At 47.2% G+C, this 22580-nt stretch overlaps 1 protein-coding gene across 2 annotated transcripts; it reads left to right on the forward strand.

The window, feature by feature from the left end:
* Nucleotides 1–1515: 1515 nt before the first annotated feature.
* On the forward strand, nt 1516–22257 carry prr36b (proline rich 36b). 2 transcript variants are annotated; one of them, XM_019893560.1, is made up of 6 exons: nt 1516–1841; nt 6153–6347; nt 11382–12057; nt 12407–12485; nt 16377–16597; nt 17547–22257. In XM_019893560.1, the coding sequence occupies exons 3-6, from the start codon at nt 11451–11453 to the stop codon at nt 21236–21238; spliced, it is 4599 nt and encodes a 1532-aa protein (XP_019749119.1). In that variant the 5' UTR covers nt 1516–1841; nt 6153–6347; nt 11382–11450; the 3' UTR covers nt 21239–22257. The 2 variants fall into 2 exon arrangements, with proteins under 2 accessions (XP_019749119.1, XP_019749117.1); XM_019893558.1 differs by lacking the exon at nt 6153–6347.
* The last annotated feature ends 323 nt before the right edge of the window (nt 22258–22580 follow it).

The following is a 22580-nucleotide window of genomic DNA, read 5'->3' on the forward strand; positions in this document are numbered from 1 at the left end:
CCGAAAGAAAACATTGCATGAACATCTATAAAGGACTTTCAGAGAGCCCAACAAAGTGTCAGAAATTAGGTTCACACGGTGGAACCTTCGCAGTTGATCACGCTGAAAAGAATAGAATTGCAAATTGATGTGTAGATGAGGCGGTACACCTGTTTCTGCTGTACTTTGGTAACTGAGCGTGCCTTCTTTGTAACATGTGATGATGGACCGTATTCTTGCACCTCTGCACATCCTGTTCATCATCTCAAAATGTCATAGTTTGGTACAGCTTCAGAGTAAAACTTCTCATTCTGGACACAAAAGCATGGCCGCCCATCCAGAGTAGAGCAGGACACAAAAGCCTGGCTCATCCCGACTGGCGAGGCGGCTGCTGGGAGCTGAGCAACAGCACAGCAGACAGTCAGACAAGGCGGCATGCCCGCCCAGTCTATGATGAAAAGCCCCATTTTGATGAAGAGCGCGGCGCAGAAACAAAAGCGTGTAAGCTGTGAAACAATGCCCGCCAGTGTCTAATTGTACACAAGTTGACCAAAACACCGGTGCTCCTTCTATTGATTTTGCCACCACTAATACGCTCTGTTTGCTTTGGCTGATTGGGTCAACAGGTGTTCCACGTTTAGAGTCAGGGATGCCACATGACCTTCAATTTCCACACAAAATGGATTTATTGCACTTACATATGAAGATTTGACTAGTTTTATCATTCCCATTCCTTATATGGAAAAAAAGACAAGGAAGACTCGAAATATAATACATGCCACAAACAGGTTTATAGACAGATAACAATCTTGCAATGCAGCGTGAAAGGCGTGGGTGTCTGTCTCTAGTCTCTGTGTATGCGGGCGTGCGTGTGTGGGTGTGTGCACGCATTCATCCGTGAAGAAAGGAAGAAAAGGTTTTGGAGAGAAAGGGGATCTTGGGGGGCCTAGAAGGAGGGAACAAACTAGGAGAAACTCTGGCAAGAGATAGGGTGACTTGCAAGAGATGACATCATCTGCAATTTGAATAATCCCTCACATAGGGAGGTGATTGGCTGTGTTTAGAAAAAGCAGTTGTCCCCCTGCTATTCGCTATTCACGCCTTTCAATTTCGGCGTGGCGCGCTGTCTGTTGAATGATGCCTTCAGGGGTTATTAGTAATATCCTCTTCTCGGTGGTTTATCATTATCTTGTTGCAATCCTTTACGTCAGATGTTTTCAATTGTGAAATCAAACAAGCGTGTGCCATTTTGATTGACTCGATGCTAATTGTTACTAAAAATAAACTAACAACAACAACAACAAAAAAAAAACACTTTCGTCAGACTGTATGCTGAGAACATGGAGCATAATTCCACCGTGCCTTTCAATGTGTATATGTAAGACAACAATAAATGGGTGCAGCTGGTGGTAAAGAAAACAAATGTTTAATCTATGGCTAGAACAAGCCGCGTCTTTCTGTCGTCGTTTGGCATATTGTCAGTTTTCCGACGTTGAAGGAGCATTTGAAGGCATTCCTCGCCTTCGCCTGTCCATCCATCGCTTCAGCGGTCTGCGCGCGTGAGGGCGTGTGTGTGTGTGTGTGCGCGCGCTTAATGAAGCGTCACTCGGTGTCTTTCTTCCTCCCAGCGAACACAAGCATCACTTGGGAGAAAAACGGCGCTTGAGACCAAGAAGTTTCTTATTCAGAAGCTCGACTTGAAGTCTTAGCCTCAGCTCTACGAGTCTTCCCTTTTCCCCGTCTGCGCCTCATCTTCACTTTCTCTTTGAGTACCCGGCGCGATCGAGGACCCAGTCGGCGCGAACCGGCTAACACAGGGCGTAGCTGGGGAGGATTTTGCTAGCTCACCGCTGCACTGACCGGTAAGCGCGACATTGAAATTGAGGAAACACACTAGCGTAGATTCGTTTCTCGTTTGGCTAACTGACGCCGATTTTAACCAAATATTGCTTACTTTAACGCCCTTTCGGTTCTAGAACGGGCGTCTCGCGTTATTGTCTTTGCCGTCGGTAAAACCCCCGCTACTCAACAGTTTGTCTGAATCATGACATGTCATTATGAAAATGTCAGTATTTTTCTTGGTGAATATATATTCCTACGTGTGTCTATATGGTATTCATAGGCTAGTTTACATTCAGAATGGATGGAAACCGGTCGATGGGGCGGTGGCAGGCAGCGTGGAAGCTGGAATAGCCCGCCACCGCACCGGTGAAAGTATGCCAAATCAGATGTACGGTCTAGTTTTGTCAAATGATCAGCCTTTTTTTTTAGGTTGTGTGCTCTTACATTCCACATCAAGATTTATCGGTGTTTTTCCATTCACCCCCGCTTCCTCATCCCCCCTTTCCCCATGTGGCGGATGCCCATTGTTCTGGGGGTGCTGGGTGAGTGCGGAGAAATGTTCGTGTGTCATTTCGGGAGAGAAATGACAATCCTGGTTTTTTTTTTTTTTTGCGGCAAAAATAAAAATCAACTTTTTACACGTATTCACTCAAGGGCACTTGAAGTCCGGTCGATTAGTAATTCACCTAGGAGAGACTTGTGAAAGGCTGAAATGTATCCAAGAAGGGGGTGGCTAAGACTTATTAGGCTGGCATGTTATCAGGGCTGATTAATGTCACCCCTAAAAGTGATCAGCTATTGTGCTCGAGGAGTTATGGCTGTCGGGGCTGAGAGCTGCTCCTTAACACACTCACTTGGTGAATGAGCGCAACAAGGGACATTACACCCCCCAACCTGAACAATGGGGCGGAGAGATGGCTGCCGGTTGCCACAGAATTACTTACCAAAAGCATTTCACAACATGCAATCATCAGAAAATATTACTGACCATTCCATAACGCTGTCATTTTCCCTTTGAGGTGATGGAGACGTTTAGTGGCCACAGTGGGCGTGGATGGGTGTCGGTGTGATGTTGAGGTATTGGCATCAATCAAAGTAAAAGGCATCTTAGCTTGACTAATAAAAGCACTTTCAAGGTTCAGCCACAAAAGGGCTTGGAGACACTCCATGACTCTTAAATTCGAGGTGGGCAACGACATCAGCTTGTCCGCCCCCGTGGATGAGAGAACGGCTGACTCACAGTGTTGGTTGGTGGTGTGGCGGGGAAATGGAGGACGGAGAAGGCAGGGCACACAGACCACAGCCTAATGCAATCACATGGAATTGAATGAAGACGCCGTTAAAAGCCATGCTTTATTTTTATTAGGTTCTTTAATTTGGTTTGGGGGATAAATGGGTTAAAAAAAGATCATATTGGATTTTTTAAAAAAGTGCAGCGGTGTCCTAGAGACCTGGCATTTGTGAATTTTCCTGCCGTGATTTGAGATTCAACTGATCTGTTACAGAACAAATTCAATTTGTATCTCGTAAAATGACAATATTTTTGGCCAAGGATATTATGACTTCCTTCTCGTAGTTCAGACTTTCTTGTAGTAATTGTATAGCGCCTCCGGTATCGCTGGTGTATGTTTACCAGCCTGTATCGCTGCTTCCCTTGTCACTCGCAGATGTGCACCCTGTTGAGAAGAATTGTAACAGGGTTGAAAGAGTCTGTAATGTCGCTGCCGCCCATTGTAAGGAGGGAAAAAAAAGCCCCCGGTGACACTCAAATGGGCGCAGGCCTTCAGTGCAGTTGAACAGTCTTCATTTGCATAGGCAGCAAAATGTACACCGAAATTCATGTCGCTGCAAATTCATCTGGGAAGGATCGTACTAAAAATAGAAGAGGGGTTTTCCTCGGCTCGGGCCATATATCTTTCTCCAAAGTTTCATGAAAATCTCTTAAGCCGGTTTTAAATAAATCATTGAAAAATTTTACGGAGGTTAGTGAGGTGTCTTGACAAATGTGTGGAGATGATAAAGGGCAAATAAAAAAATTAATGACGTCCCAAAAAACGACATGGAAACGACATGAACCATTATTATTAGCTCGGTAACAATCTTGTCATTTTCATATAGAAGCTTGTGTTTTCTGGGCATTTGGAATTTAATGATCTGTTTTGCTCCCAGCTGGCCTCTCAAGCCAAGAGGGGAGATGTTTGTTCTTTGTCGCATTAATAGACTTGTGAGTCAGCCCGCCCTTAGCCTCAGGACTGGTGTTGGGTGAATGTGTGACTCACAATGAAATCCCCCCACAGTTCTCTAAATCTCAATTGTGACAAGGGCAAGCCTGTGCCTCTGGTCGTCCGTCTTTTTTCATCCAGAACTCGTGATCCCTGCCCTCGGCGTCATCAAATGTTATGTGGAGCTCCGAGTTTAGCCACGGTAACAACAACAGCAACAAAGCGGGACCTTCAGCATGACGATGATTCAATGGGTGGAAATGTCTGATTCTCCCAAACTGTTTCTGACGGTCTACACCAAACCGTCGAAGGCGATGCAAAAACGGGCGCCGTACACTGACGATAATGCCGAGATGAAAATCGGCATCTTGTCTTTGCGGTCACAGATTTGGTTGCTGTTGTCACAGTTGCGAGGGCCGGCAATTGGCACGTTGGCCGGCAGCTGCAATAATTTGCTCCGTTTGGACATTCTGAATGCCTTTAGTGGGTGGACGACGGTCAACAATCCTTTTTTTCTGTCACAGTTGGCCGCTATGAATACATAAATGAAAATAATGCCACAAGAGTTGCAGGAAGTTTGTCAGTTGATTATGTTTCACTGCCTCTTGTGCATATTGCTATCTCCGTTGTCAAGTTACCGGTCTGGTCGAGCAGCTATTGTGTCATGTTTATGTCAGATGTTTTTGACCTGACTGCCAAGTATCTATCTTCCAACAACATGCGGCTCTGTCCAAGAGCAGTTTTGAGATGAATCGTTGCAAGCTGAGCGCCGCCACGCCGTCGCTTCATCGAGAGTTGTCCTCGTGAGCGCGGTGTGTCTGGTCAACCCTTCACATTGTTTGTCTTCCCCGCAAAGGATCAGATTCCATCTGGAACGTGCCTTGTTCCATTTCAAACGGGTCATAATCCTCTTATGGACACAGTTGTTCCACTTAGACTTGGCCGGTCTGCGTCCGTGTGCTGTGCAAAAAGGCAGAGTGCCGAAGCCTCATGGGTGCATTTCTGCCACCCTGTCCAGATGCTTTGGTCTTACCTCTTCCGCCGTGCGTGTGTGTGTGTGTGTATGTGAGAGAGATTCTGTACTATCTTGTGTCACTGATCCAAGCCACCAGCTGGTCCCGGGCTTGGCTGATCTCATTTACCCCCAGAGAGGAGCCTGTTTGTGGGCAGACAGCCCATTATGGAGATGATCCACAAGCTCTTCAAGTTACAAATTAGCCCGAGTTTGCCTGTTGCTGGATCCTCTCGATACAATACGCCGACTTAAAAAGAGTCCCTGCCATTTTCCTTATCTCCAAGGGGAAAGGTTAAAAGCATCAGAGGAACACCTGCCCACTAATGCACTTTGTCTACGGAGCTGCTGGCCAGACTCCCCCCGCGTTGTCTCGTGGGATTCAATATCTACACCCTTAAGCTCTGAACTGTCCCTGAAAGTCTCCGTAGGCGGTGGGCACCGGCCAGGCTGTAATCAGGGCCAACGTGGCCGGAGCCTCGTTTGTGGCCGGTCGCCGGGCACTGTCTCGACCCTCTTTTGTTGAGCGGCTGACTGAGCGTGAACCTCTCGGTCACCGCAGCATTGTGTCATTTCTGGGCCACGGCGAGTTCACAACTATCAAACATGTCCCTCCTTACGTCATCCGTGTCCCCATCAGCACTCTACCCCTTTTGCCCGGGCACTGTTTTGAGGATAGTTGAGGGCGACTGTACAAGATCAGCATCTCTCTTTGTCCAGGGTTAACACGCTCTGTCGCGTGTTAATCTGCCCGTCCCCAGAGGGGCGCACATCTCTCTCAGTGCGACGGCAACAAGGGAATAACTGCGTTTGACAGGTTCGATTGTTTATCCAGGAGTCTCCATTCAAAATATACGAGCTAAACATCATGACCGACATTTGCCAGATATTTGTACGAACATCTTCCAAATGTGTCGATTTGACATCGTGCGGTTAGCCCCCGCGCTACATCTCACCTTATTGAAAGCATTCAAGGGCATTTCAAAATCTTGGAGTGAAAGTCCAGTGAGTCCTGAGGATTAGCGCCAGCCTTTCTAATCACTCCAACCGTATCTGTGAACCAGGTGCCTGTCACGCAACCTGCTGCTCTCTTTCAGACGTTTGAAGTAAACAAGCAGACGCCACACCGCTTGTTGGTCCTTACGGCGATGCTTTTGAGCTCATCGAACGTCGACGCGGTTTCCCAGACTGTGAAAGTACTGCAAAGTGATTGATGTTGATCACTTGAGCAGTGACAATTAAGGGAGTAGACTTGCAACCGTGTTTCTTCTGAACCCGCCAGCCTGTACAAGGTCAGTGTGTATTTCAATTTTTTGATATAGAGTTTAGGTACAATTTGCGATGTCATGTAATGGGGGGAAGAAAAAAAAAAAAAAAAACATCACGTCCTGAAGCTCCCTGCTCGCTCAGCCCTCCTACTGACGATTCAGAGCAGCCTGCTTTGTTTGGAATTTGTGTGAGGGACAGAGGCGGTTTCCTGACCTCAAGTCGGGGGTGTTTGGAGAATGTTTATGCTCTGATAAGTGTTCCGTTGATGCAGGCAGCTCAGTATCTTTCATGCTCTCCATTTCGCTGCTCCGATCCTGCGACGGCTACAGAAAGATTTTTGTGATCTCTGTTTTTTGGGAGATTGTAAAATTCTTCATGCATAGTGCACCTCATGAGTTTATTAACTGGCATAGGTAGTTGGCTGCGTCTGCGGTTGTGTTTGGCTGGCAATTGAATGGACAATCTCCGGCCCCATGCCAGGATGTGGCGTCTCGATTCTGACGTTCACCCCCTTACCCGCCCCCCTGCGAGGGGCTGAATCCGACTTTGTTGCACTCCCCCCAAAAGAGGAATGACTTTCCTTGTAAAGAGACAGTGTAGACACACAGAGCCACACACACACACACACACACACACGCACACACACACACACACGCACACACACACACACACGCACACACACACACACACGCACACACACACACACACGCACACACACACACACACGCACACACACACACACACGCACACACACACACACACGCACACACACACACACACACGCATGAGGCCTCTTGAATCAGGCTATTGGCCCGTTTGCGTTTTTTGCTCCAAGCAAGCCAACAGTCAATTATTCACACACTGTGGAAAGTAGGAACGGGCAACAAAGCTTCAAAATTTCAAGCACATTTGCCGTGATGATCTTTTTGACAATATGGTAAATAATTGTTGAACGATATATTTGTGATGGGTGCTTCGAAACATCTGCGCTTTTATTGCACGCAATATTGATTTTGCCGATTGAAATGTAAACAAAGTGCAAATGTGGCGTCAATTTCGCAAGATTTCATCACCCGAGAAAATACGGCGGTAAATTCATACACGCTGTGATAGGGCACACCGCCGGTGGAAATGTTCTGATTCACATTTTGAATGATTCGTAAAATGTGGATATATATATTGTGAGCATTTAAAATTCCAAATACGAACATACTGGAAGAAAAACACAAATGACACAAATAGTGCATTTGTTGCCCGGACGTTTGCTACGGCTTTGCTTTACAAACGCGACCATTGTTGTGTCACATGACCGGCAATGCTTTTAAACAGGTCAGAGATGAAACGCCGCAGCTGAGCATCTTGTGTTTGCTGCGCGCGAGATAAAAACAAATCAATTACAGGGTCAGAGGTCACCAAACGCTCATTAACCATGTCCCCCAAAAACAGACCTCAGCATGCATGTTCCCGCTGGCCGTCTTATTGGTGAAACCTTTTTCATTGGGTCATTGTCTGAAATAATTCAATCAAGCTTTAACAGTGGATGTAAATAATCAGCACATGGTGTTTTTTTTTTTTTTTGTGTGATATGAAAAAAATAGGGCAAGGTTAAACTTCAAAACTTTTACACACCAATCTTATCACATTATGAAAGTGACTCATCGCCTGTACCCATTAAATATTGGTTTGAATGCGTTTGGTCACTTGTGAGCAGAGCCACGTCGTCCCAGGTACCGGACTTGGGTGACCGCATTGCGCCCAGCATTTGAGCGGGGTTGCGGAGAAAGTCTCCGCAATACATCAGCAAAAAGCCCCATCAGCAACATCACGTACTTTCTTTTGCATCTTTTCTGCCATCTTGCCGACGCCACCCCCACCGTTGCTTCTTCCTTCTCCCACAATCCCTCTCTTTGATTACTATTTGGAGTAGGCCCCGGGGATAGAAGGCGGCCCACAGAATGCATTTGTGTGTGTGTGTATACACAGTTGTGCGCTGTGAAAGGCAGGGTTGGATTTTTCTGCTCACACAATTCATACTTGCCCGCGGATGGCCGGTTGGACAAAGTGAGGCAACGAGAGAGCTTGCGCTTTGTTTTTGCCTTTTTTACCTTCAAGGAAGCATCTCTCGACTTGCAAAGTCTCCGACCCGCAAAGGTTAAGTGCACATGCGGATACGCGCTGCAGTCGGAGAGAAAAATGGATGCAACTCTCGCTCACAAAAACTCAACCTTGATTTCCATTCAGATTTGGCCACCCTTTTTACAATTCGCTTCAACCATCCATGCCGTCTTTCTCGTGAAACATGCCTTATTGGTGCGATGCTCTCTTTTTCTCACGCGAAGGTGATTCCTCTGTGTTGAAATATGCTGATGACCTGATTATTCAACAACTCTGTGTTTGTGTCTAGACATCCAGAAAAGCTTCGGTCCCTATGCAGAGCTGGATGGCTTCCAGTTATTGACAGCGCCTATCGAAGCACTCTACACACACACACACACACACCCGCACACGTTTTGTTGATGACCCAGCGCAGGTATTAGGAAGGGATGATCTCACCTTGCGTCGCTGCCTTGCTCACGATTAGCTTAGGTTGAGGCATACGAAGTGCAATCCTGACAACATAAGTAAACTTTGTGTGCCCTGAAAATACAAAACCAACATCACTACCCGAAGGTGTATAAATGATCATTCCCACGGTTGCATTCTAGTTCTATTCAAATCTCGAACGACATTTTTCGTTTTGGTTCTTAAGCATTTGGGTGGGTTTCCGTGTCTGTGGCTCATCGTTGAGGCTCGCCAGAAATTTATTGTGGGAGGCTATTCGGAGGCCCATGCGAGTATTTATGACAAGGCCGCGCACACCCGTGCAAAATGACAACGCGCAGAGGCAGAATGCAGAAGCAAAAGCAACTCTGAAGAAATAAACCAACTTGAGAAGAGAAGGCGGCTTTTTATTCTTTGCTGCTCCGTGCTTTCTTCTGCTTTTCTTTCGGCAAAACAGGGAAGAAAACAATTTAGGAAGTAGTCACTCCAGATATTATTACACGTGAGTAGAGGTCATTTGTGCGCGCGCGCTTGTGTGTGTGTGTGGTCAGGATAATGCACCGTTGACAGGAGCTGCCGAGGTGCCTGCTTTCACGACTCGAAATTCCAATCGCAAACACTTTTTTTCTTTTTTAAAAAAAAAATTAAGTTTCATCAAGAAGGCCAAGCTGAGATTCCAAACCAGACTGTGAGGAAGATTTGCTTGCCCGTTTCCAAGCTTCCTCAGTTCATTTTCACAGTAGGAAATGAGTCGTTCGTTTGGAAGCACATCATGACCACATCTTCTCTCACTTCTGAACCTTTGACTTCGACGAAGCACAACCCCCGATTCCATTGAAGTTGGAATGTTTTGTAAAACATAAGTAAAAGCAGAATAGAATGACTTGCAAATTCTTTTCAACCTAGATTCAATTGTCTCAACGACAAAGACAAGACATTTAATGTATGAACTTGTGAATGTTATACATTTATGGATTTTGATCAGCGCAGCGTTTATGACGGTACCGGGGGATGTGAGTGTCCATGGCCTGGGTGATTTATACATCTGAGAAGGCAGCACTGACGCTGAAAGGTACATCGACGTTTTAATGTGACTGATGCGACTTTCACAAGCAGCGATGGCTCATCTGTCTCCCAGAAGTGTTGTGACTTGTCAATCTGTGTGGAAATCCATATTTTTTTTCCCCTGTTCATGAATATTTAGTTTTGCTTCAACTGTTTCAGTTCTGAGTCTTTGTCTGGTGCTTGGATTTGTTTTCCAGCTCCGATCCAAGCGATCTTGGTTCGGAGAATCTGTCATATTTTATTTTCTCTTAAGTTCCATTTCCTCACACCAGTTTATTTGTAACCTTGACATTCAAATTTATTGCTTTGACGGCATTGCAAATGCCCCTGCGATGAAGGGTTGGGCACAAGGAACTTCTCTCGCAGACATCCGTTTCTCATTTCTCAACTTCTCAGGTTGTGACTGAAGTGGATATGACTTTGCTTGTTCTAGTTTGGATTCCGTGTTTTTTTTTTTTTTTTTTTTTTTTTTTTTTTTTTGCTCTCCCCTTACCATCTTGCTCCGGCCATCTGTGCAAAGCCAAAATGGATGGTGTGAGAAGGGTTGTTGTGGTGGCGGGGGTGGTCGGGATATTGGGGAGGGGCAAATTGTAAAAGTGAAGTTTGCTACTTTAGTTTGCTAATTACATGGTATTTAGTTCGGAACATGCGTAAGGGGGCGACTGAAGAAGGACAGAGAGAAAAGTTTGAGGCACCGGGATGATGATGTGACGCCTTCCAGAAATAGGACAGTGACTTTGAGCCACGCAAGTTGAGGTCAGTGGAAAGTAGGATGACGAAACTTGTCTGGATTTTAGAGTTAGGCTAACAAATACCATCCCGTAGTGAGCTCTTTCTTTTTTTTTTCCACGTTTTGTTTTTTTCCTCCTCTTTGCTTCTCTTTCCCACCCGCCTCTTTGTTCCCATGCTCCCCAGGCCAAACATCCTCCTCGAGTTGGCCTCTGCTTTGCCTTCATGGTTGCCTCACGACCAAAAAGCCAGGTCCGCGTCTCGTTTGGAAATGTTTCCTGCTTGCCTTACCACCTCATGTCTTCCATTCTCTCAGCGCAACCCAGTGTATCGTGGCTCATGAAACTAAATGAGAAACAGTCGTAATATTGATGCTGACAATCTATGACAGCTTTTATCACAGATGGTTGCCCTTTATGTGCCCTCATATGCTTCACATCCTGTCTCTTGTCCTCAGTTGTTCGTGTGACTCCGATTTATTGGCCCACTTACGCTCACCAAAGACTTTTCGTACACCATCGTTTTGTGTGGACAGGCATTATTGGCTGACATAAAGTGTGAATTGTTGGCGAGAAATTGGCTACTCTTAGTGGAGGAAGCACGCATTACAGCAATGAGTGCGCGAGAGTTTTGTCTTCTTCTTTTAAGGTAGTCTGGTCTTGCTGTTTTTAAACTAACCTTTTTTGTTGTTTTTTTTTTTTTTTTTCCGTTTGTCCCTGCAGACTGAGACCTGCGTCCAGATCTTGGGCAATCCGATTAGACCTGGACAGACCACTTCTCGAGAAGAGGAGATGAAACCAGATGGGGTTATCACAGCAGCACTGGAGCCAATGGAAACTTTAGAATCGAATCCAGTCAATGAGTTATCCCCGGTTACGGGGCAGCAGCCCAGTCAGGGACCCGGCGGAGCGGTGGAGGAAGTGGCCCAGGGGCCAAAAGATGTGGTTCCGCCGCGGCCGGAAAAGGCCAAGGAATCCCCATCTGCCAAGACCAGTAACAAAATCTCGGGGGACCCCAAAGCCAAGACCGCGAACAAGACCGCGCAGAAAACAAAACCCAGCACGACCAACGTGACGAAGACCACATCCGGCTCGCGGCCCAGCACGACCTCGAGCCGCCTATCCAATGGCTTGTCCAAGCCCCAGAGCAACGGCGTGACAAAGAAGACCACACCTGCACTTGAGAAAAAGAGCACTACGACCTCTGCGGCACCCAAGAAACCAACAGCTGGCGTCCCGGCCCCTCGGAGCACGGCCAAAGTAACTGAAAGAAAAACGGCATCGCCTGCCACTCAAGGTGCAAAGTCTGCCGTGGGAGCTGCGGCAATTAAGAAGGCAACATCCGCAACAGTGAACGGCGTTAAAACCGGCACGGCCACTGCTGCGAAAAAGCCCCCAGGTTGGTCAAAATGTCACAAATGAAACCTTTTGCCGTCAAGATGTAGAATACATATGTCGGCTGGGAGGCGATCTCGCCGACGTTTTTTTGCAGAACGAGCTGCAAATGGAAAATGCGATGCATTCACACACATGAGATGGATTCAGTACACAAATTAGACATGCAAGAGTGACTGCTGCATTTGCCCTTAATCCTGATGACAGATGAAAAGAAATGTGTCTGACCTACATCGCGTACTGTACCGTACATTGTTCTTCACGGTCCTCATAATCTCTCCTCTGTTGTCACCTTCCCATTTTCTTCCCCCCCCCCCCCCGCCCTCCTTTTTCGCTACTTTCCTGCGCTACAGCTCCGAAGCCTGCCGCCGCAACTTCCACAAAGTCCACCACTGCACCCAAGACCGATAAGCCTCCCGTTTCCAAGACCAGGTCGGTATGACGTGATATGAATGTCATCGAAAGGCAGAATGAAAGGGGCATAGACGGTATATATAGGTGAGCTCTTGCTCCTGCCTGATTAAAGTTGCACAAACACTGGGGTGGAAGTGGGGGGCTCGGGTGATGTGCTGTAGACGTCATCTATCTATGTACCGTTGTGACCAAATGCATTCTTGAGTGTCTTCTGGATATACGTGCAGCTCAGGCCTTCATGGTGGGAACAGCATGTCATTGCACAGCATATGCTCATCGGCCCGTGTGCTACTCTGTCATGTAACGGAATGAAAGGGAGAAGGGAGGGCGCGACATGTGTTACGTGCGCAGGAGTCTGCTTTCCCTGCAGATGCCGCACAGTGAAGTAAAACAAAAATGGCGCCGTACAAAGAAGTCAAGTGGAGGAAAGCGGCAGTTCCTATGTACCGTACGTGTGGCTGAGAAAAATACGAGCCTCTGAGTACATTCAAGGATACGACAAGGGCATTGCCTTGATCTGTATTTAAGGCTGAAACGTGGAGCAGGCAACGGGCCAAGTTGGTATTTCGGCCATAAGGTGAACTTTCAGTTCTGCTTTTATTTTGCTGCCATCCACTTAGCCGCCAATGCTCTCATTAGTCAGGGTCTTTTTTTTCCTCATTGATGGTCCCTCTGGGATAGTAAATGTTTGCAGCCAATTCAATTGAACCCTCCTGGTGATCTAACAAATTGCCGCTGATGTCATGGTCTGACAGTAAATGCGTGTGGTCGTCAGCTTACTTGGCCCAGACGCCGTTGCCGGGGCCGTAAATCACCGGTCCTGCTTTGGGTGCGGCCGATGACTGAGCAAGGCAGCATTTGGTTGCCCGGATTTGATCGAGGGCCAACCGCAGACCTTATTAGCAAATGGGGAGAGCGGTAATCAGTGGGAGGGGGAAATGCAAAGCGGGACTTCATGCTCATGACCAATATGAGACAACGGCAACCTTTTTCCCCGCTGTCGGCACGTTCAAATAAACCTTTTCGATTTTTAATGAGTTCTTGCACCGCTGCTCATCAAGAAAGCCAATTGCAGTTCTTACTTACATTTGACCATGAACTCTTTGACCCGAACCGCGTGAGATTGTCTCAAGCCTAATAGCTCCGGCAGGGATTAGTTTAGCTTTGCGACTTACCAAGTGCTGTTGGGCCAACAAGAGGACAACACATCGCAACAACAAGTTTAAGGACATCTTGTTGAATAATGCAGTCATGCCGATCAAGCTGGCGTGCTCGCACGAATTAAATCTGTGGTCGTTTTATCTTTTGTTCATGCTATTCTATGGCATGGCTTGCATGTCGGCTTGTTTGTGCCCTTTGGGTTTTTTTCCCGCCCAAACAGCACTCCTGTTGTTTGTCTTTGTCCGCCAAAACTGATAAACGGCGGCGGCGGCGCGCTCGCAATGTTTACCAGCGTAGCACCAGCGTGACCGAGTTTAACCACCCGTTGCCATTGTTTCGTCAGGACACCTGCAGAGAAATGGAAGCGGAGGGAAAACAACAGTCATGATCTCATTTGGAGGCCAGGATCATTTGACAATAAAATCCCCAAAGTGCCCTCATTCGCATGATTGCATCTTGCACGACATTGCAGCTTCAGGGTGAAGATCCTGCCTCAATATTTCTGCTTCCAAATGATCATTGATTTATTTGTTTTTAATATGACGGCAATGATGTTTGGAGCCGCGGGTTTTGTCCGTTGCCTTCGTTTTTGCACGCTCGCTTCGCTCCTTTCGATGCGGAGTTCCTTTCTTCAAATCTTACACTGGCCGGTGGCCGAAGGGGAACAAATCAGCCTCAGCGGGCAGCCATGTTCTCACACAGCTATCCTTTTTTTTTTCAGCTGCAATAATTGAGTACATTTGTATTTGCGACAAAGCTAGCGTTCTCATTACTCCTCAGGCAAACTTCTCGCAGTGTGCCCGTAGCAACCGGCCGCATGAGTCATCTGATTTTGCATCTCCGGTGCCTTTCTGGGATCCCCGTTTAACATTTACTCAAGCTCGAATGCACTGTGGTGAAAATGAAGGAAGCAAAGTAACAGCTGTTTTTGTTTGCATTTTTTTTTTTTTTTTTTTTTTAATACTAGCTGTGTTTTGAATTTCATACTGAGGCCGAGTGACCTCCTTTCAGAACGACATCAGGCCTTCTGTGTCATTCAGCTGCAAGCAATCATGATCACAGAACGAATGGGAGCCTGAAATAATGAAATGATCAATGGAGCTCTGTTTTCACAGATTGTTCCAGTTGCCAAACATTGGGAAACATAATCGCAAAATAGATTTTGGTCTGAAATACCGTCACGGATTTTCAGCTGTGCTCAATGCTCTTGTTTCATTCGCAGGAACAAGGCACACAGATAACGTCATCAGAGGAATATTTCCCCCTCCACACGCCTGCTCTTATTTCTCTTCCAGTCAACTGGTTCTTCTCCAGCGTTCTCGAAAGTGGCCGTGCCATTTCAGATGATCCCTTTTCCTTTGAGGGGCCAGTCGATCATGAGCACTGGCCTTGATGAATATTCTGCCTGCAAAAATCCCGAATCAGGCCTCGAAATAACTTATTTAGTTGAGGAGCGATATTGCCAATCAATGACTTCATTTGAGGAGCAAATTGCTGTAGCGATTTTGCAAATGAATCCCGGGGACCTGAAACAAGGGTTTTCGAGTTCCGTATGGATATTATTTTTTGCGAGGATCTGATGTTGGCCTGCTTTTCAACTTTTTAAACCACCCCAAATAAAACATGAACGGCACGGCAAGCTAATCTCATTTGAAATTCAAATACATTTGAAAGAATTTATATCATTGAGTATCAGTTTTTTAGTGATCTTGTCGCAACGATTTAGTGGGGAAAATCAGCTTGTAAATTTCAAAACGCAACGTTGTACTTCTACTACATCCCGGTTTAGGGACTGCCGATTGATTCTGGTCTTATTTCGTGTCTCCAAAACCTTGTTCCAGAGTGTGCTTGTAGGGGAGGCAGGGAAGTTTTTCCATTTTATTTATTTATTTTCGAATCCATTCACGATGAAAGATTAACGTGGCCCCGGCCATCTTCCTTTTCCCCACTGTTCTCGTTCTGTCAGCGGTAACTCAAGTCTTAATTTAGAAACTGGCGGTTAGTGTAGCATGTACCCTGAAGACGGCACACCATCGCCTTGTCAGGCCGACTCGATGTAGGTTACTTTACTCAGACCTGACACACAGTCAGCTTCGGGGCCAAGCAGGCGAGCCTAGCATGCAGGCTGATGCGTACTGCCTCACGTGTCACTTCAACATGGGATGAATATCCTGTCCAGAGACCGAGGGGAGGGGAGATGCCTCTCTGGGGTACATCGTCATTCACTTCCTGTCCCACTTAATGATTGCTCACGAGCTTGTAGTTGAGAGAGAAGAGCCTGGGCTTTTACAAAATGCGTAAGTGAGCTCGAAGCACTGAACTGAGTTGAGAAGGAGACAAGGAGGTTTATTTACTTCTGTAAGTCCAGCAGAGAGTAGTTTTCGGGTTAAGATCAATTTCCTTAAACTGCTTACACAAGGATTGGGCCTGATGCCACATCTGTGTCGGATAAGGTCATTTTACGGTCGCCGCTAAATCAACGCTAATCTAATCGAACTAATTATAGTCGATCCACGTCTTCTGAGGTGGAAAGTTTTACATTCTTGTTTTCTGGAATTGCACTTTCCTGTTTTCCACTGTTTCTTCAGTGTTCCCATTTCACTTGCGGTAACGCCAACCGACACATCGTTAAACATTCACTTCTGACCCCGGACTGAAACTTGACATTTTGTCCACATTGGATCCATGTTCCTAACCTGTATGCTACTTACATGTTTCACATTTTAATTTTTTTTTTTTTTTCTGCAGACCCACAACCGGCACAACCGCATCCCGTCCTACCACAGGCTCAACTCGACCGCCCTCCACCATCACAACCAGGAGCCCCGCCGCGACATCCAAACCAGCCACCCCGAAAACCTCCGCTACCGGTGCCAACAGTGTTGCAACCAAATCGGCCTCATCTACTCCCTCTGCCGTCAAAACCCCTGCATCTCAAACATCTCGAAACATAACCCCTGCAAAAAAAGGTACGGTGCACTCAAAAGTATAATCTGTAAACTGCATTCGCTTTGCTGGATTTGGATGAAACCAGATGCAAGAACCTCAGCGCCTTGGTGGCTGTATGAATGATGTCATATACAAATGAGTTTGATTGTGAAACCATCCACTGATTTTTTTTTTTTTTTTAATGATGTCTTAAATATAAATTGCCTTTTGCAGACTCCTTTGCATAGAGTATCCACAAAACTGCTAGTGAGTCTGTATATAAATAACTGCTCCTGTTATTCTTCTACGTGTTTATATTGCTGATCAGGTTTCATATGAACGCATCAGAATATGCAGGTGAGCGATGACGTTGGGTCAGGGGATTACCTCGGCATCATCACTATCGCTGAGGCTTGGAGAACCAGAATTTGTCGTGACTGTGGCTGCTGCGGTGTTCTGCAGTCTTACATTCCGTCCTACTTGCTGGATTCTTACCAGCAATGTGACAAAGAAAACAAGGACCAGATATTTCTCTGCTGTACACAAGGACGAGAATACAGTTTCGCCTGCACCCTTTGGTGGAGGTCATTCAATTGTGGCCACGGCCGGTCTGTAATGTGGATTTTCTACGGCTGTGCATTTCCAGTCATATTTTTATATATTATCACATAAAGGTGTACTTTAAATGCCTGTTTTGTCAGTCACTGATGGTGTAGTGGTACACTTGACCTGACTAGTGTGCAGGTTCAGTTCCCATCGAGTGACAGTGTGAGTTGAAGTGTAAATATCTCTTTATGTACCCTGCAACCAGTTCAGAGCACCACTCGGAGTTAGGAGTCAACTTGGATAGGCTTCAGCACCCCATGACCCAGTAGGGGATAGGCAGCATTGAAAAGGGATGGATTTTTTCCCCACCTATTTGTTGTTCCATTTTATGTGGTGGTATTTTCATTTGATTATTGTAATACTGTGTGTTTTTTTCCCCACTAGATGTTACCAAATCTGCCACCCCAGCAGCCAAAAAGTCTGCAGACTCTCCACTCAGCCGACCCTCTGCAACTCTGAAATCAACAAGATCCGAGGCGCCTAAACCAGCTTCAAAATCAGACAGTCTCGCCAAAAAGCCATCTGTAAGTAAAGTTGCAGACACAAAGGCACCGAACCGTTCCAAAACACAAGAGAATAAGTCCACACCTTCCAAGGATGTCGCCAAGACACCAGCCTCCAAAACCGTGGCAACCAAGAATACTAGCGCCAAGAAGACTGTGGGCAGCAGCACCCCAACACCTGTGAAACGTGGACCCAAAGCAGAAGAAGCTGCTGAAACTGGAGGGGAAATTGCTGCTGCTGTTGCTGCTGCTGCAGCAATAGCTAGTGCAGCAGCTACCATTGTAGGGTCAAATGAGTCCCAATCACCTGCAGAGGTGGCCTTGGTGGAATCTCATGGCGCAACTGCAGAGCAAATGCCTCCTACGATCCCATCAGCCTTTGCAGTACAAGGAATAATTTCAGATCCCACTGCGGAGCCGTCAACAGAACAAGCATATGAACTAACACCGGAAATTCAACAAGAAAAAATACCAGAACCAAGGCAAGAACCCACGCCAGAACCCATACTAGAAACTGCACCAGAACCCATGAGAGAGCCATCACCAGAGCCCATACCACAGCCAACACCAGAATATATCAGAGAACCCACACCAGAATTTATACGAGAACCCTCTCCGGTGCCTGTCAGAGAACAAACATCAGAGATCATACCGCAACCTACACCAGAATTTATACGAGAACCTACACCAGAGCCTATACTACAACCATCAGCAGAATCCATTCGAGAACCTACACCACAGCCTGTCCGAGAACTAACACCAGAACCCCAACGAGAACAATCACCAGAACCTCTCAGAGAATCGTCACCGGAACCTATGGGAGAATTTACACCGGATGCTGTTCGAGAACCAACACCAGAACATGTGCTCGAGATCACACCACAGCCCCTCCGAGCGCTCACACCAGAACCCGAACAAGATTCAAGTCCCGAACCTCTGCAAGAAATAACTTCAGATACCACTCCAGAGCCTTCACCAGAACAAGCATGTGCACTAACACCAGAAATCCAACAAGAAATTGTACCGGAAACAAGGCAGGAAGCCACACCGGAACCCTTGCGAGAACCAACACCAGAAGTCCTTCAGGATCTCCCACCAGAACCAGTACGAGATGCAAGCATTGAAACCCTTCTTGAATCAGAACCTGAGCCCTTGCGAGAGTTGACACCAGAGCCTGTGGAAGAACAACCTCTGATTCATGCATGCAAAATGTCTCCCGAGGTCCCTGATGAAACATTCTGTCAGCCCACAGAGGAGCCACACCAGGGAGCCGGATTCAGTCATGAGCCAGCTTCCAATTTTCAACAGCCAGCACAAAATGACCCTTTCAAATTTGATCAGTCTGCAAGTGACTCGGTTCCTTCCCTCGGAACCACAGTCATGTCTCCTCCCTGTTCGCCACCGGTCCCTGTTTCTCAGATCAGAGAATTTCAGGATCCCTCTGATCTGCCAAACATGCATGTCCGACCAGATCCTTGGAACAGGAACCAGACGGTGGAGCCATGTGATATTGATCCCCAGGCATCTCACAGTATGATGAACTTCCCGACAGGGGAGCGCAATGACCAGGACGAGGAATGGGAGATGAGGAGAGATGAAGAAGATGAGGAAGAGAATCTGATGACTTCCACTGCTCCTTCCACAGAGGCCTTCTATGCGATGGCGCAGCCTCAATTTTTGGGTGCCTCAACCATGGAGGATTTTAATTCCGGGCACATGCTGTCGCCTCATGAAAAGGAAGTAGCGGTGGAAAAGGCAGATGAAGAAATAAATGAAGATGAGGATGATGAGGATGAAGAAGATGAGGAGCAGAGGAGGTTGGGCCATCATCTCTCCTCCATGATCACCGATATGAGCACGTCTCAACCCTCGGAGGAGTTCCAGATCAGACCTTCGGCTTTCGGCGGTTCTACCGGCTGGCACTGCGACGACTTGCTGTCAGGAATGGACTCCGAGGATGTCAGCAGTTGCACCAGCAGCCGACAGCAGGGCATTTCCGACTTCAGCAGCACCCAGCACACCGCGATATTGGAAGGTACTCAGAGCTCGGACGCCTTGATTGACTCGAGCCTCCGTGGCTCTGAAGGTGACGGTAACTTCATGGGCTCTCCCAATGTGGAAACTTTAGCCAATGAAGAAGACGATGAAGAGGACGAACGTGTGGATGACATGGATTTAAGTTCGGAGAGAGCGGAGGAACATCATCACGTGTTCCAGCAGCAAGAACAAGATGATGACGAAGAGGATGAAGATGTAGAAATGCACAGTGACGGAGTCACGGAAAGCTGTGAAAATGCAGAAGACGACGACTTTAATGAGGAGGCGCATTTAGACAACCTCAATCGCGCCGATTCGCCATCCGTTGTCCCTCCCACCACTTCCTGGGGTCAGACCAACCCTTTTTCTGATACCTGGGCTCAGCCTCAGCCGGCTTCATTGCGCTCTGTCTCCTCCCCCAGCCCGATCTCGGATCACGGCGCGGGAGAGTCTGAAAGCCCCACACAGTCCCCTGCCCAAACTGGTTTGGACAGCAGCTCCCCTTTCTTGGCTCCTCTCTCGGGGCAAGACTCTGAGCGACAGCGGTCCTTCCATGAGCTGGACGCCTCGGTCCCTGAAGATACTCCAAATATGCTTGCTCCCGCCGCTGTCGGCCTCTCCCAGTCTAGCAGTCTGAGTGGTACGGCACTGGCCGCCCACAGCGGCAGCGAGACGAGCACGCCAGAAGAACTACGGGACTATGACAGCAGTTCAGGGGTGGAATCCCGCTCAGACAAACAGCATACTCCGGTTCCTGCGTCACTCCAGCCTGACATGGAGCAGGATCTGGGTATTCACCTGGAGAAAGGCGACGGAGAAGAGGAAGAGGCTGAGACACTGCCGGCTGATGAGGTTCTGGGAACAGGACCCCCAACCGCTCCGGCATCTGCCCCATCTTCGCCTACCACCTCTGTCGATGAGGCCAGTGACACAGAGGGGGAGATGCAGATTAATGAAGCTGATGCGCCCGTGACCATGGATGTAAGCGCTGCGTTTGAAAGCCCTACTCCGACATGCAATTTGTCCGCTCTCGATGAGGATGAGGAGGCCAGAGAAACACCATCAGGAGAAGGTGAGGAGGACGAAGGGGAGACCACTCCCCAGTCAGCAAATTCCGTGGCGTCCTATGGCTTTGACTGCACCACATCCAACTCGAACGCCCACTCCATGGCCGAGAGCTGCGGAAAGAGCCCCGGCATCTTCTCCCTGGAAAATGAGGAGCAGCTACCAGAGGAGGCCAAGGACCCGTCACTCATCAAGGAGCTGACCTTGCCGCCTCCTGCCGCCGCCGAGGACCTCTTGGGCCGACCTGTGGACCTGATGCCTTTGAGTTTTCCAGAAGATAAGCAGCCCGGTCTGGATGACCGCCACTACATGCTTGGCGGTGAGCTGACCGCACAGCACCTCGAGGAGGTGGATCCATTGGAGGCAAGTCTCCACCTCGGGCCTGTGGAAGCTGCAAATACAGATGAGAACCAGCCATCCTACTACTCTACCATATGTGATAAGACTGATTATCTGGAAGGTAATGTATAAGCCCCTCGCAAGTACCCCCACCGGAATGCACCTTTTCCCCGCAACCCTCCCCTTTTGCCTAGTGTTTGTCTACTCTCCAGTTGGGTTAGATAGCTTAGAAGAAAACAAAAAGGAGAGCAAGATATTAGGAAATTGATGACCAAGAAGATGAAAATGTTGACTGTAGCGATTTTTAAATGAAGGCTCCTCCACTGTTATGGCCAACGCTTTTAAGTCTATGGCTTCAACTTAGCCAATGTACAATAACTAAGATCATTTTCTAGTCGAATGTTCTTTTGAAGTTTGGTGAAGGGTACGGACGGATTGATCCAATGTGACTGAACTTTTAAACGAAAACAACAACAACAACAAAAACAGAAGGAACACAATGGGACTGTATTTATCCTGCTGTTTTTACCTATCAAATGTCAATGTTTTTTTTTTTTTAATTTGGTTATTTTTTGTTTGTTTCTGTCTATCCCGAACCTCCCGATTTTGTGTATATACCCTCAGCGTTCAGCAGCACCGTAGTGATAGTTCCGTGCGCCATGCTCTTTAAGAAGTTGGTTTTTGTTCCGTCCATATCAAGGCTAGTTATTAACGCTTCTACAGATGTGACAAGGTAGGTATGGGAGTCTTAGATTGCCGTTGATTAAGGTGAAGTTTTTAACTGTGTCCGGTTCTTTTGTTTGCATAGATTGCTAAAGCGTAGAACATGCAGTTTGCCGACAGTATTTCTGGCTTTCGATTTTCAGTGGCTCGATGACAAACCGCAGCTAGCGCATCTGTCGTGTCGCCGAAAAGACTAACTAGTCTGTTGTTTGTGATTTGACCATGAATTGCTCATCATCTCTCTCGCAGCTTCACACCCATAGTGGACGCCTGGTTAACTCTTTCAACGATATATTGCATGTTTACCTAGCAAAAAGACTGTGTACTATCCGATACCGTTCAAGGAATTCTGATCTCGATCTCTTCATAAATTAATAGTTCACACTAGGTTGTCTTTCAAAATTCCATTAAAACATCATTGCAAGGCATTGTTCCTGTTTCTTTTTTTTTTTTCCTCTGTCTTCCAGCAAATGACTACCCTTGTGTTTCAATCACCGCGTATTTGTTTGTCAGCACGTTTATTTTCCCATGGCACCGCCTCTTCCTTCCCATGGGAATAACCGGAAAACAGGAAGTGATGCAAAATGGAATTTTGTCAAATGAAAGAATGCAGAGGTTACCCTCGTGCCCTCCAGCATGCTCATGCCGTTTTGACGCGACCTGTCGACGCCAACATCACATTCAGACCTCATCTTTGGCAGGGTGGCGCTCACTCGTTAGGTGCTCTGTGGAGCTTTCGAAACAGGTTGGG

This window comes from Hippocampus comes, unplaced genomic scaffold (genome assembly GCF_001891065.2).
Source record: "Hippocampus comes isolate QL1 unplaced genomic scaffold, H_comes_QL1_v1.1 scaffold23, whole genome shotgun sequence".
NCBI classification, from domain to species: Eukaryota; Metazoa; Chordata; class Actinopteri; order Syngnathiformes; family Syngnathidae; genus Hippocampus; species Hippocampus comes.

Excerpts from the sequence above, each read along its gene's own strand:
- prr36b (XM_019893560.1), top strand. The coding sequence starts at position 11,451 with ATGAAACCAGATGGGGTTATCACAGCAGCACTGGAGCCAATGGAAACT. Across the intron at positions 12,058-12,406 it reads TGCTGCGAAAAAGCCCCCAG|CTCCGAAGCCTGCCGCCGCA; the intron begins GTTGGTCAAAAT and ends CCTGCGCTACAG. Across the intron at positions 12,486-16,376 it reads CCTCCCGTTTCCAAGACCAG|ACCCACAACCGGCACAACCG; the intron begins GTCGGTATGACG and ends TTTTTTCTGCAG.